At 50.1% G+C, this 15,881-nt stretch overlaps 1 protein-coding gene and 1 long non-coding RNA gene across 5 annotated transcripts in view; one reads left to right on the top strand and one right to left on the bottom strand.

Annotated features, from left to right (window-relative positions):
• Positions 1-15,881, top strand: part of LOC138566675 (neuroglobin-like) — a 370,623-nt gene that overhangs the window by 145,637 nt on the left and 209,105 nt on the right. For all 4 annotated transcript variants that reach the window (XM_069644241.1, XM_069644243.1, XM_069644242.1 and 1 more), the window contains one exon: positions 15,498-15,605. In XM_069644241.1, coding sequence (XP_069500342.1) covers positions 15,498-15,605 — 108 coding nt within the window. The remainder of the gene's footprint in view (positions 1-15,497; positions 15,606-15,881) is intronic.
• The window catches only part of LOC138566676 (uncharacterized), a 134,868-nt gene that overhangs the window by 20,188 nt on the left and 98,799 nt on the right, over positions 1-15,881 (bottom strand). The gene's annotated exons all lie outside the window — the stretch shown is intronic.

Raw genomic sequence — 15,881 nt, 5'->3', positions numbered from 1 at the left:
TTTTGATTGTTGAAGGTGTCTGCCATCTTTGGGTAGTTCTGTAGAAAAGATGCAGTCCTTGTGGTTAGGATTTTGCCTGTTGAATACGACTGTGGGTATTAAGGGCCCGTTACAAGTTGTGTGATTATTTTTAGGGTATTTATTGAGGGGAGACCTAGCTTTGGGAAGCAATGGAGCACTTTACGATCAAAGGGGGGGCACAGTGAGGGAAGCAGAGAAACAAGGGAACAGGGAAGGGCAGGCAGTCTGGCAGCAAGGGATCTACAAGCCACCAGGGGAGGACATAGCAGGGAGCAGATCCCTAGTTTGAAGAAGGGTGGGGGCTGTGGGGGGGTGGCTGTGGACCTCAGGGATAGGAATGGTGAAAGGGAATGGTAAAATCGTCGGTATATTGGAAAACCTCCTGTTTTAACTCTCTGCACAATTATGTGTTCTACTTCCATTTGCAATAGCGGTATTAACCTAGGTGGAATTACCATTACCACGCAACATCCACAGTCTTATTCACCAGGCAAAACCTTAACCTCACAAGGACGTCAGCTTTTCTAACGAACTACCCAAAGATTAGCAGTCATCGAAGTTCCCACGGGAGTCGCACTTAACCAAAGTCTTCGAAAAAGTACTGCTGGCATGCAGTAATCGTGCCTGCCCCAACTGAGCCCAGTTGAACTCCAAAATAGGGAATAGCCATTACCGTGAATATTGCACTGAATTGGTAACAATAATTCAGTTTGGAAGTTTTCGCACCGCTGTTACTTTGACTGGCTGCTAATAACAGAAAGGTCACGTCTCTTGGAGCACGCACTCGCTAACTCATGATGTGCTCTGCAAACTCGCCCAGGCGAAAGCCCTGCAGGTTACTGTGGGACTGAAGGGAGCCCTAGCCGAGCCCAGGCCCGGGCACAGTGTTCGGAGACTACCTGGGCTTTCAAAATCGTGCTGTGTGTTGTATCTGGCCCTGAGGGCCCACGCACACATGCAGACACGGACCACACAAGAATACACGGGACGCGATGCTGCTTGCTCCGCGTCCCGGCGGGAACTGCCGCCCGGGCGCACTTTATTAAACTACGCATGCGCGGGACCATAACGAGGCCCGCGCATGCGCACCAACACAACTGGGACGTCACATCCCTTTTTAACTTCAACCAAAACAACGTAAACAGTTAAACGCGCATCACCTTGCACGCCAGGTATTCCGGGCGGCCATGTGACCACTTGAGTCTCCCCTTGCCTCATTCAGTTCAGTCACGTGAGTCCAGGACATAGTCCTTGAAATGCCCGGGCAATCGCCTTTCACGGCGGGTAGGGTACCTTGGTGAGGCGGGAGGCGGAGGAGGGTCGTCATGTTCCAGCCTCGATGTTTCCTTGCCCTGCCCCCTCTTCGGACCTCCTGGCGGGCCCGCCTGCCCGCTCTCCAGATCTTCTGGACCAGCCTGCCCTGCGCCTTCCTCTACTGGTCCATTCTCTGCCGGTCTTTCAATGCGTTTGAAGAAAGACCGGTTGCGCGTGACTGTCCCTCGGTCGCAGGCTGCCGTCACCATGGTGCCTTTGACGTGCGTTACCTTCCACGGGCGCGGCTCGAAGGGCAAGGACAACTTCCCCTCGGGGTGCCTGTTCCGGACCAACACTGCGTCACCCACTCGCACCTCCTTTTCTTGCAGGCCCCTCCTTTCACTTTCTTTATCATTGCGCCTGGCCCGTTCGTCCCGGACACCATCATCGTCTATTACTCCGGGCAGCCGGCCATCCTCCTCCGGCAACATTCCCCTTGGGCATCGCCCAAATAGTGCCTCAGCTGGGGCCACTCTCGTGGACTGGTGGGGCGTCGTGCGGTATTCCCTCAGAAACTCCACGAGCTTCCTCTCCAGGTCTTCACCGCCGCAGGCGGAGATCCTCAGGGCCTTGTTGAGAGTCCTCATCATTCTTTCGGCCTCCCCGTTGGCCCGCGGCCAGAGCGGGGACACCCTGCGATGCCGGATCCCCCTTTCACGGAGGTAAGTCGCGAATTGGCTGCCTGTGAAAGGTAGTCCATTGTCCGAGCACAGGAGGGCTGGGAATCCATGGGTGGCAAACATTTTGTCAAGTGCCTTCGTTGCAAACTCTGTCGCCGTCGAGTGTACCACCTCCACCTCGGGATACCTGGACCATTGGTCCACTGCCACCAGAAAGTACATTCCCCGACCAGTCGAGCCAAAATCCACATGGACAGTTTCCCACGGACGGCAACTGCGCTCCATCGACCTTATCGGCGGAGCTCTGTCACCCGGGGCCGCCGCTTGACATGCGATGCACCTCCTTACGAAACTCTCCACTCGCCCCTCCAGGTCCGGAAACCATACTTTGTTTCTCAGCCGAGCCTTCATTTTGACAATCCCTTGATGTCCGATGTGGGCAAGTTCGAGGATCCTTGACCGCAGTGCCTGCGGGATTACAATTTGCCGCCCTCGAAGTATTAGTCCATCGTCCGCGACTGAGAGTTCATCCTTGACCTTCCAGAGCGCTCGAAGGTCACTCTGAGCCTCCGCTTGCCGGCGGGAGTTGTCCTGCAGCACTTCCCTCCACTCGCCGCTTCTCACGGCATTCTTGACAATGGTGAACACTTCGTCCTTGGAACATTCCGTTGCCATCTCTAGCCTTGATATTGCCATCGGAAGGGACCCTTCCACCACCTGACACAACAGCCCGTGGCACTCATTCGCTCCGATGTCGGTGACAGCGCTCTCCTTGTTGGGATGGCGCGACAGGTAGTCGGCCGGGTTGTTCGTGCCTGGTCGGTATATGAGTTTCACCCCGTACTCCATCAGGGCTAGCATCCACCTCTCGATCCTGGGGGGGGTTTTGGAGGCTCCCCCTGCCAGAATGGGCAGGAGTGGCTTGTGGCCCGTCACCACCACTACAGGTTTGCCCAGTATGTACAACCGGAAGTGGCGACAGCCCCACAGGATGGCTAGCGCTTCCCGTTCAATCTGTGAGTATCTCGTTTCCGTGTCCGAAAAGGCCTTACTCGCATATGCGATGGGGCGCATGTCTCCACGTGCGTCAGGTTGCATTAGCACCGCCCCCACTCCCACCGGACTAGCGTCAACCACCACCTCGGACTCTACTTTGGGGTTGAAGTAGGCCATGGTGTCTCCATCCGAAAGGGCATTCTTCAGAGTCTGGAACGCCTCCTGCTCATTGGCCCCCCATTTCCACTCAGCGTCGTTCCTCGTTAGCACTCTGAGTGGTTCCGCCAGCGACGCCAGCCCCTTGATGAAGCGCCCGCAATAAGTTACCATCCCCAGGAAGCTCCTCACTTCCGTAGGTGACTGGGGGGCGGGGGCTTCCTTAATGTCCTTCACTTTGGCTGGGTCGGGCGACACACCAGCTGTGTGGAAAATGAACCCGAAGAAACCAATACGGTCCTTGAAGAACTCACATTTTTGCCGATGGAGGGTGAGCCCCAAGTTCTTCAACCTCAGGAGCGTGTCCTCCAACCTCTTCATGTGTTCCCGTTCAGAGTCCGCGAAGACTAAAATGTCGTCGCTCATGTTCAGCACCCCTTTGAGGCCAGCCAACGCTCCTCTAATGGTGTTCTGGAAAACTTCGGCGGCTGATGAGATGCCGAAGCTCAACCGTTTGAACTGGAAGAGGCCGTCATGCGTCGTAAACGTAGTTATGAACCTAGAGTCCGGGTGTAGTTCGAGCTGGTGGTAGCCCGCTCGTAGGTCTAACTTCGAGAACACTCTCGCCCCCTGAAGCTCTCCGATGATGTCATCCAGAGTGGGTGTAAGGTGCCTCTCCCTCTTAATAGCGGCATTTGGGAGGCGCATGTCCACGCAGATTCTCACGGCGCCTGGTTGCTTTGGCTTGGGGGCCACCACTATCGGGGACACCCAGGGCGTTGGCCCCTCCACTCTCTCAATGATGTCCATCTCCACTAGTGATCAGAGTTCCTCCTCCACTTTTTCCCGCAGGTGAAACGGGATCCTGCGGTGCTTGAGGGCCGTCGGTCTGATGGACTCGTCGATGTGGAGGCGCATGGGGGGTGCTTTGAGTTTCCCAATGCCTTTGAAGATGCTCGAGAACCTGTCCAGCAATGTCTCAATGTCTATCTGGTATACACCATATGCAAAATGAACCAGGTTAAGGGCCTCCGACGCCGCGCAGCTGAGAAGTGAGTGGGGGCTCACGTCTGTAACAAAGAATTTGGCCTTGATGCTCCTGCCCCCTTTCGACACAGGTGACACGAACACACCCTTGAGTGGTAGCGGGGTGTCCCCTCCAAAAGTAAATATCTTCGCCGTGGACATGTCCAGTGGCGGCGGGCCTGGAAGTTTCTGATAGTCCTCCTCTGCCAGCACACACACAGAAGCGCCTGTATCTATCAGTATCTGGGTCGGCACACCCAATATGTCCACCACGCACCTGGGCTGCCTCCTCCTTTTGTTCCCCGAGGCAATGTTAGAGATGAAGAAAACCTCTTCTTCGTCCTCTTCCTCCTCCTCCTCCGCGAGCTGCAGTTTCCGTATCTCCTGTTCGAGGGTAGCAATGCTGCGCTGCCTTCTGAATCCGCCGCCTCTCGCTCTCGCGGGACCTCTCTGTGTGGGGACAGGGGCCGGTGCGTGGCACATTCGAGCATAGTGCCCCAGACCATTGCACCGCCCGCACGACCTCGTCTTGGCGGGGCACTCCTCCACGTGAGGTAAGTCATATCCGCAGTCCGGACAAATCGACCCAGGCACGGACGGATGCCTGGTCTCCGATGCCTTCGGGGTCCACTTCTCTTTCTGCTTCGTTCTCTTGGACACGGCAAAGGCCTCCTCCCTTGCACTTGGCCTGACTGCTGCGTCCATGCTCGCACCTCTGGACTCTGCTAGCTCGTACGTCCTCCCACTGTCAAGTATCTGCTGCAGTGACCATCCTGGCTCCCTCAGTACTTGACGTCGCAATTTGCCCGAACTGCAGCCCTGGAGCACCTGGTTCCTTATCATCAGCTCGTCGTTGTCCCAGCGGCACGTGCTGGCTATCAATCTCAGTCTGGCGCAGAACTGATCGAGAGATTCATCCTCCCTTTGCCTCTCCCTGCAGAACAGGAACCTTTCGTAGTCGACATTTGACTGTGGGATGAAATGGTTCTCCAGCGCGGTCTTGACCGTGTCATACGTGACCACTGGTAGGGCAAATGATTCATAGATTCGCATAATGTCCAGGCCAGCTGAATACAGAAGGGTCGCCCTTTTTGCGTCGTCATTCGAAGTCCCCGTCGCAGTAAAGTACATTTCCAACTTCTTGACCCATAGGAGCCACCTGGGACCCAACTTGGACGGGGGCCCTGACATGTCGAACTCCTGCATGGGCAGCAGCGAACCCTGTTGTGTCCTCACCACTCTTGTCGTCACTTCTGCTTCATCCTCACTGCTTGTCATTTTCACAGGTCGCACAGGCACCTCTCGGTGGGATAGAGGCCGCTAACCTGGTTGATGCGCTGTTCCGCACACCTTCCGCTGTGTCCCGTCACTGGCCTCGTGTCCGGTTCTTTTTTTTTTTTTTTGGATTGTCCCCAGGTTGCTGGGAACAAACAAGAGTTCCAAAAATTTTCCTCGTGGCAGCGCACGAGCACCTGTGCAGGCCGCTACTGCCTCGAAGCGACGAATGTTTTCGCTCAATCCGCGTCTTGTACTCTCGTGCCGGTGACGTGTGTCACACTCCCCCGTTCGTGGGGCGAGCGCTGTGGCGCCGATCCCGCCTCGTCGCCAGTTGTTGTATCTGGCCGTGAGGGCCCACGCACACATGCAGACACGGACCACACAAGAATACACGGGACGCGATGCTGCTTGCTCCGCGTCCCGGCGGGAACTGCCGCCCGGGCGCACTTTATTAAACTACGCATGCGCGGGACCATAACGAGGCCCGCGCATGCGCACCAACACAACTGGGACGTCACACTGTGCTCAGTTTGTTTCTACGATGAAGCCTATGTGCCTGACGGTGTCTGAAAATGACGGTGTATCTGTGGTGCAAGTGGGAAAATGCACAACAGAAGACCTTTGAATTAAGCATACACTGCATGGCACATGCAGGACAACCGTTTCAGCATTCCTCGCTGTTTCAGCAGTCGGACCTCCAGGATCAGGACAAGGCAGGAAGGTGCATGGGCTGGTCCGAGCCCACCAGTAGGAAGTCTGTGGCGAAAGGTAGGCGATGGACTCCTTAATTACTGAAGTGGTGCCACTTTCCATTCTTTGTGGTCGCTGTGACATAAAAGTGCCACCCCTCGCACCGGCTGCCAATGTGTGCAGTGAGATCAAAGGTTATATGCACATGTATTAGAACCCCACCTCTCACCCGGAGACAGTTTGAAGAGCAGACAGTGAGCCTCATTGCAAGTGTGGGGGTCCGGAAATAAGGGTGCCCGCTGCAAAGTACCGGCCCCCTTTCCGGACTGCCACACAACAACTCTGACCTACAGCGGCACCCGCCCGCAGTTTTCACACAAGCACCGGCACCGTTGGCAACTGTGACGGTGCTTTCGTCTTCCCACTCCCATGGAGTCCTATGGGATTCCACAGGAATGGGGAACAACATTTTCCGGCGCCTGACATCCCCGGCCGTCGGGACTTGTGTCCTGGTGGCACCGGGATATCAGGCGCCGGTAAAGTGTTTTACAGGTCCGGTGGCAACCCTTAACGCCAGACTCGTAATGAGGCCTAGTGTTTGAGACGGAGACCCCCTGTCACCCGGAGCTGGTTTGAACAGCAGGCAGCGGGCAGACACAGGCCCTCATTACAAAACCGGCGCTAAACCATGGCGCTATTAGCACCATGGTTGCTGCCGGTATTGTAACAAGTCCACCATGGTGAAATGGGGAAGTACCACCCCATTCCAAGGTTGGCGGGGCGGTACTTCCCCATTTCACCATGGCCCTTCCCCATTCCCATTTTTGCCCCATAGGGCATAATGGGAATGGGGAAAGGCGGTAATTACGGTACCGCAAATTGCGGTACGGCAATTATCGCCAGGGTCCCTTTGCGGGTCCCTGCAATAACGGCTGGTTCCAGCCGCCGTTATGGGAATTGGGCTCTAAGGGATTACCGGTACCGGTACCCTTACCGGTACCGGTAATCCCTTAGCGCCAGGGTCGTAATGACCCCCACAGTGTCATGTACTATGAGCCCCCCTCTCACCAGGGGCCAGTTTGAATAGAAGGTAGCAGGCAGACCATGTCAGGGGGAGTTTCGGCCCCTCTGTTGAGAGCAATGGAGGACTTCAGCCTCCAATGCTCTCCACCTAGCAGCTTTCATGCAGGGTGTACTTTACATAACAACCCACTGCCTCCAGTTCCAGGCCTGCTGACATCAGAGCATTCGATACATGATGTGCCCTGGGCTGCAGGCTCTGTTTTCAAGTCCTCTGGTAATCACATCTGGAGAACGCAATTGATTTAAATGTAGCAGAACAGAGCAGTTTAATCCGATCACGCAGGATGGATGCCTGGAGGCTACCAGTTAAACTGAGAACAGATTTTAAGCTTTATTGCATTACTTTGCAAGTGTTTGAATGGATGAGTAGCGGGGGCTCTGTGCTCCTGGTGCAGCCTGTCATCTGCAACCCTGGCGTCCTCACCTGCTCACTCTTTCTGCCCAGTTTGCGCCAGAGTTTTCCCACCTGCCCATTTGGCTTCTTTTAAGAGGGAACTTTTGATGTTAAGACTGCATCAACAAATATGTTCTGTACAATCTGCAAAGAAATATGCACTCTTAACGAACGAATATGAAAAGCATACAGAAACAAATACAAATGCTTCCCTGAAATAAATATTAGCACTTGGTCGAGTGGCCAATCGGGATGCCTGGAGTGCACAGTGAGTTCATGCGTTCACTCCTGGCCACCTGCGCTCTTACCTGTGTCTATCATTTCAATTAATTTGCCCACTACTCCGGCAATGCACTTCCTTGTTCTTGTCAGTCCTACCCCTCGCCCTGATTGTACCTGTCCTCCAATTGCCCCGAATTACCTATCCACCCTTTGTTCCTCCCTCTGCCACGTCATCACGTCCGCTCCTGGTCCTAGAAATGGAAATAGTGAAGGGACCTTTTCCATTTACTATTTGTATGACCGCCATCTTGTTTTCCACAATTTGTTTAGGGAAATTGGGTACATGCGTTAATGGTGGCTGCAATCTCCCTTAAAAAGTCATTGGCACTCTGGATGATGAATGCCCCAGGTGCTAATAGATTTAACACGCTCGCTGGTATGTGGATATGGCTGGTAACAGCCTTGATCCCTTGCTGTGCACGGGCAACCTGGCTCAGGCTGGCGTGAGGTTACCAACCATATCTGCCTGTATTGAGGGGGTAACACAACATAGACATACTTCACTTAGGTATTAGCCTCATGTCTGAAAGAAAAGCATTAAAAGCAATTGGCTCTCAAAAACTTCTTTTATTTTGAGCCCACGCCACAGAACATTTTCATATGTCATACTTTACTATACATCTCAGGAAACCAGACTACATCTTCCAGTACTGGTTAAATGATCCCAAGTCGTATAGGAAGCAAGTATTGACATTTCAGAGAGTATGGTCCTCATTGCAAGGTTGCCGGTCCGGTAACAACGGTACCGGTAAGTTTACTGGTACCGTTGTTACCGGACCGGCAAACTATGAGATCTGCGAGCGGGTGCCCATCTGCCCGGCAGGTCTGACCTGCCGGGCGGAACCGCACCCACGAGCAGACCTACACGGTAGCGCCAGCACCGCTATTAACGGTGCCGGCGCTACTGGCCCCCCATTCCCATTGAGTCCTAAGGGACTCAAGCGGGAATGGGGAGCACATTTTACCGGCACCCAGTGAAGGGGAATTACTGCGTCTGCCTGGGCTGGAATGCCCCAGTACATCCCCATTGCCGGGTGCCGGTAAAAAAAAGACTCCGGCAGCAGCATTGTCGGTATTTACCGTCATGGCTACCGCCAAACTTATAATGACCCCCTATCACTTTGAATTGAGAGACTTGCAGTTGTGTTGGCCTTGCCCTATAATAGGTATGGGCCTAAAAGTTCCGTCTTGTAAAAATGCTGCTCTTCAAAATGGCCGAACTCGTTGTAGGTGTCCAGATGACATGGTGACCCTTGGTTGCTATGAACTTAAGATCTACCCGAGCACTTCACCTATAGAAATCCCAGAGATCAGGGGAGCAAGCACTGTTGAAATGTTGGGAGGGTGGGCACTCAGGGCCTGAAACACCTAAGGTTTGTGATCATGTGGTGGACTGATCCACTGTATTTCGTATCAACACTGCGCAAAGAGTGCCACTTTTAAACAACCTCATACATACTTTTCCTGGACGGCATTTTTGCAGCTAAAGTGCATTATTTTGAACTTTGCTAACAATTATTAGCTCTGTGTAATATGTTTCGCAGCAGTGAAATGAGAAACACAATGATGTTCTTGTTACAAACAAGTCGAATCTTTCTAGACGCAACCTAGAATCTTGGTGCATCCTCTAAAAGTAGTGCCAGTACCTCCCAAACAGAGGGCTGCTGGATCGCAGACCAATAGAAATGGCGCTGCCATTTGCTGATTATTACCACAGGTCACTCTGGAAGAACTTGAAACTAGAGAGGACCAGAGCTCTGGAAACGGTGATCTTCTGCAGGAAAGTGAGTAAAGAAAGAATACCTCGTAAGATCGTTATTTTGTCCTCACGTTGTTTCCCCTCCTTGTCTTGGTGCACCTAAAAAACACTTTGGTCCAGGTGCATTACAAATGCCACCTCATATCATATCTTAAATGACAACCAGGACTTGGAATCTATTGTAGTATTCCGGTTTGTAAGAGAAAAGGAATGAAATGACTAGAATAACTCTCCTGACTTGTATGGAGAGTTAGGTGACATTACTATAATGCTTCAAGTTGAGATCAAGTTGGTACTCCACAAAGATAATGAATTGGTAATTTCTGATATAATTGGCAATGATTTACTTATCTGTGTATCACAGTTGGCTTGTTCATCAGCATCGCCAGAGGTTGAGTGGATTGGGAAACTTGGAGAACGGGACATTTTCTGTTGGGCCACGTGGGCCTGTGGGCATGAACGATTATAGTTACACTGGTCTTGATCAATAGACCACCAACTGTTCATTCATAGGCCACTTTTAGAGGAATGTATTTTTTGTTCAAGTTAGAGATTTGTTCTCAGTAAAAAGACAACCTCAGCAGCTCAAAACCAGCCAGATTAAACACAATACGGCAGAATCCTTTACTCTCACCTCTCACTGTCCTACCCTTCCCCACTCTTCCCTGGTGCAGACTGCAATCCCACGTCAGGTCAAAGACCCTTTTTTCTTTGGGTGCATTAGGCTTTGGGCAGAGTGGGGCCCTCACATTCTCAAATCACCCACAAATAGGATCTAACCTTGTACCCTCATTTTAGTCTCAAAGAGCTCTAAATGACACCGTCTCTGTCTTCTTCCCTCAAACAAGATAACACTATGGGCCTCATTACGAGTATGGAGGTAGCCATGCCACTAAAAGTGGCATGGCTACCCCCATACCGGGTACTGGGTACCGGGTCTGGGTCCGGGTTCCAGGAATGAGGAATTACCGGGCCATTCTGACCTTGGAGGGCCCGGTAATTCACTTTCGCGGGACCCAGACCTGGTACATACCCATTCCCATTGAGCCCCTCTAGGGCTCAATGGGAATGAGGAGGATGCTAACAACAGGCCCGTTAATGACAGGCCCATTGTTAGCATCCTGGTCTGCTAGCGGGTCCCGCTAGGGACGTCTGGTCTGACCAGGCGTTCCAGAGCAGGACCTGCTGCAGACCTCGTAATAGTGTGGCCCGTAATGAACAGTGCCGGTCCCTTACCGGCACCGTTCATTACGGGTCCGCACTCATTGTAATGAGGCCCCATGTCTCCACCTTTCCGCTCCTGCCTTCTTTTACCTCCAGTAATACCCATCAGGGGATAAAAGGGCCAGTCAGAGTGAACATCCCCCCAGTACAGTTGTATAGCACTGGTATGGCATTGCTGATATCCTATAGCAGTAATTGTACTTATGGATTAGTCTCACACTGCTGGATCCCTATAGCACTGACAGAACACCAGCTCACTGCTACAGTAATGAGGCACTACAAGTCTACATCTGTAGGGAGATCATGATGCTGGGGCCTTTGGGGCCTTTCACAGGGTGTTGATGGAGGGATGCCACCACATTGAGACACTGCATGACTAGAAACATATAACTCTGGCAACGTACTTCTGGAGGAGGCTAACTCTACTTGGCTTCCATAGTACTGACGGGGGATTACTGGAGGAAGAGCACATAGTACCGACAGGGGATTACTGGAGGAAGATCACATAGTACTGACAGGGGTTTACTGGAGGAAGATCACATAGTACCGACAGGGGATCACTGGAGGAAGATCACATAGTACCGACAGGGGATTACTGGGGGAAGATCACGTAGTACCAACAGGGGATTACTGGAGGAAGATCACATAGTACCGACAGGGGATTACTGGAGGAAGATCACATAGTACTGACGGGGGAGATCACATAGTACCGACGGGGGATTACTTGAGGAAGATCACACATCTTTTGTCAGTAGCGCTGACCGGGCCTGCAGCGAGAAGCTCACACTGCTGGAGTCATTAGCACTGACAGTGTACATTTGCAATAAACTAGCACTGCTGTGTCCTGTACTCTAGATAGGATACCGCTGGAGGAAGCTCACACTGATGTGGCACTGTTAAAGGAAGCCTGAACTACTGAACAACTACATCACTTCTGGAGGAAGTCCACACTGCTGGAGGTCTACAGCAATGTTGAGGCACCCCTGGAGAAAGCATACAGTGGTGGTGGCATCTGCCCATGACAAGGACTGCTGGGAGAATCTTAAAGAGGTAGGGGCCTGTACCCCTGGCAAGGCGTGCTGGAGGAAGCCCACACTGCTAGTTGGCTATAGCACTGACGGGGCACTGCTGTAGGAAGCTCCCATAGCCGTATAGCAGTAGAATGCCCACTGTGCTGGAGTTCTATAGCACAGACCGGGCTCTTTTGGGATCCTGTAGTACTGGTAGGTTTCTTCTGGAGGAAGCTAACACTACTGGAGGCCTGGAGGCAGATGATGACGGAGGCGCACACTGCCAATTCTCACAGCAGTGACAGGGGCTGGACGAAGGAAGATTAGACTAGTGTTACCCTACTTCACTGATATTGCACTGAAAATATTCTTCTGGAGGACCACCCCTTACAAGAGTACTAGTGCACCGGTAAGGAACCATGGGGAAAGTTCTGTCTGTACCTTTTCTGAACCCTTGATAGTGCATTGCTTCAGGAGACTCCTGCTACTAGAATCCTGCAGCGTGGATTGGGCAATGCTGGGGAACTACTGCACTGACATGGCACTGCTGGAGGAATCTCACATTGCTGGGTCCATTCATGCCAGACATGGCATCTTTGCATCTGTACTTTATGGTGATGCTGGCATTAATGCCAAACCATAAGTACCAAAATGCAAAGACCATCTGACTGGATGGGATGCTCCTGCATGAAGTTTGATTGGACTAAAGGTAGTACTATGCCTATGCCCCATGGCAGGAGCAAGCGACGCATCCTGCACTGTTTGTTTCTTTGCATTGTGGTACCTGTAGTTGTGATTTTACTTGTACACGTGAGGCTGCAAGTGAGGGCATGGATAGAAAAGAGGCAGAGATGAATATGGTTTTCACACGTGTAATGGGACATGGCAAAACACCTCCTCAGGGATGACCTGAATGTCACATTCAAATAGCCATGCAGTGTTTTATTCATTGTCTGAATACAATGTTAAACAAATTACTATCTTCATGTTTTAAGTGTGTTGTTGATCTTTTCTTGCACAAATTAATTAATCACCTTCAGACAACACCATTTATTTGCACTTTTCATGAAGATTTGGAAACTACATACTGCAAATTGGCCTCGGAGGGAGAGGTGGCAGATAATCGGGTGGTTAGGAATTCAAGCTTCACTATATTTTAAAGCCCATGTTCCATAAAGTCCACCTCCTCCTCTCCCCTAGGCAGCCATATTTGTCTGCCTGCAGAGGCACTTAACTCCGCCTTCTGCTACCCTAACCTCCCATTAATGCTCCCACTGATCCTCCACTTCCAGGCACCCATGTCCCTCAGCCGCCACATCACCCGCTTACCTGGCCACCCGTTTCCTCGTTGGATGTCTTTTGTTGCTCGATGACATGGACCCATCTTTGTATCCGGTATTTTTAAGGGAATCCGTGTGCCTGCTCAGCACAAAGCCAACATTTCCTTAGAAATCAGCTATTATACAGCCCACTAGTCTAAGTAAATTGGTGGCTTGGAGTTGGAAGAAGATCAACTGTCCCGCAAGTACCCGACCTATCAAGCATACAACTGTTAACATGATTGGTGGAACAAGTGTGTGTGTGTGTGTGTGTGTGTAGGGTTACCATTGACCGCATTCATGACCAAAATTGCCATTGTATCTTATCTTCGATGACCACTTACTCTAGATGTTGGTATCCACACAAAAGTGGGCATGTTTGTATAACGTGATAGATCAGAACGTACACGGTTGACTTTGCTGAAAGCAGCAATTTCTCCTTCTTCAATGCATCCCTCCTAGAACATCCAGCAGCAGTAACCCGTAAAATGTCTCCTCCAGATCAGGGGAGTGGGAGGTCCGATGCATCATGTTCAGCACAAACGGAGGTTGACTCATGCCAGGGTAGAGTTAGCAGACGTTGGGACGGCAGCAGAGCATGGACAATAGAGGCCACCCGCTGAGGATGAGATGGTGTTGCAACATTCTGAAAAACGTATGCGTACTCTGGTTCCTCCGACACCGCCCCCTTAATTGCTCCATCCACTTCTGCCAAGCCCTACCCAGACATGTTTCTGTCGTAGTGGCCTCTATGTGCTGGACATTCCTGAGGAGCTGAACTAGATCATTTGACACGTGTAGAAGATGAACTAACAATGAATGTCCACAAAATTCTTCTTGGAAATTTCCTGAAAGAGATTTCTCTGGTCACCATCAACTCTTCATGTTGTCAGAAAATCACCTTCATAGCTTTGTGTGATTGAATTCCTCAACATAGTGCTACTCTATTTAGGTAGTAAGGAGATTGCTCCTTTACATATGGTGTTCCTCGCTTGACTTTTACTCGAGCTGTAATGGCTCTGTCACTAATATTTGTGATTGGTGGCTCCCTGGACTTCTTTTGCAATGTTATGGAGGGGAAAAACGTTGTGAATTCACCAAATAACTGTCAAAATCAGTGATGCAGCATATAGTCCTGCATACTTGGATTTGATACGTTTTCAGGGGTTATCCATTTCTCACAAAGGAGTTCAGTTCACTAAATGGCTAGTTAAATTGGAAAATTCAGACATTTTACGCAACACCAAACTCGGATCTTTGAGGGCCTGAACAAAAGTGAAACTATATTGGCAAGTATCAGCAAATGGATTAATCTTTAACAATACATTGCAAGTTTAAAAAAACTCTATTCTTGAAAGTCTGGTCTGATACTATTGACAAAATTCAACACTATTCACTATGTAAAAGCTTTTCCGTAATTGATAAACCACTGGGATCTTCTGCCCGCTACTTGAGAAAATGACCTTATGCATATTGCAGGATGCAATGATTTAGATTGAATCTCATTACTGCAGGCAACATTCTATATTTACGTTTTTGTGTTTTAAAAACAATCTTATTACAAATTGTTGTTCATTAAACAAAGTAATTCCATTCAGTCTTTAAATCACTTGCTGATCCAACGCCTCATCCTGCAAAATTTAAGAGTGCTAATGTTAAGTAAATTTGTGTATAAGGAACCTTGGCTTTTAAGTTGCAAATTCTGTGTCTGGGTGTCTAGTGGCAATGAAGTACCACTGACAACAGCCGTACTTGCATTTATATATCGAATTAACTTGATGTCCATTAGATGGTACAATATGGGTGTTTTTACTAGAACACTGTTGAAATCTGATAAGCAATGCAAGAATTTGTATGATCTCCAACAGGACACTGAACCAAAAACGGAGATACATTTATACAATAAGCACTTTATTAGTAGAGGTTATTATGTTAACATTGTGGATATGTGATTTTATATTGCGCATTCTCAATGATGCTTCTATATTGAATGTGTATTTTCTTTTTGTATTTAATCATTATGATTTTTTTTTATAATCAAACTTTGTCTTTTACATGTTGATGCATTGTTCGAATATTAATGCTCATCGATTTTCTAGGTTTAAAGTTTACTATGATAATCTAATTCACAATTTAAAAAAAGGAATTCAAACTCAAAAAGTACTTCTTCTCCCAGGGGGAAAGGGTTCACCATCTTTCTGGGAGTAGTGATTGAAGTTTGTTTCTGGGGTGTACTCTGCAGATACATCCATTCAGGTGCTGCCAATGCTTTTGCCAGTGGGCACTTTGCCTGTGGTTTCACTTTTGCTCTGCTGCCTTCTCTAGGTTATTTGAAACCCACCCTGAGTGCAAAGATGTCTTCTTCCTATTCCGAGACATTGACGACCTTCAGCAGCTGAAGATGAGCAAGGAGCTGCAAGCCCATGGCCTGAGGTAAGAAGGCCACCCTGCTAACTCTAGTGCACAGTACAGGACTATGCATACAGATATGGGGGAAAGCATAAGGGAAGTACAAACGAGGAGCTAGGAATTGAGAATCACAATATAATATTCTATCTGTGTGTGTGTGTGTCTCTGTGCGAAAATCAGTAATTAACACTATCAACACTTTTTTGTTTATATGCAACTAAAACAATAGCTGGATGATAACTTCCCTGTGATTAAATAGTGATGTGCCCCGCTCCACACTGGATCTTTTAAAATGCCTCC

Source organism: Ambystoma mexicanum, chromosome 2p (genome assembly GCF_040938575.1).
Source record: "Ambystoma mexicanum isolate Mex_15411 chromosome 2p, UKY_AmexF1_1, whole genome shotgun sequence".
Lineage (NCBI taxonomy): Eukaryota > Metazoa > Chordata > Amphibia > Caudata > Ambystomatidae > Ambystoma > Ambystoma mexicanum.
This window is presented reverse-complemented; position numbering and strand designations above follow the sequence as displayed.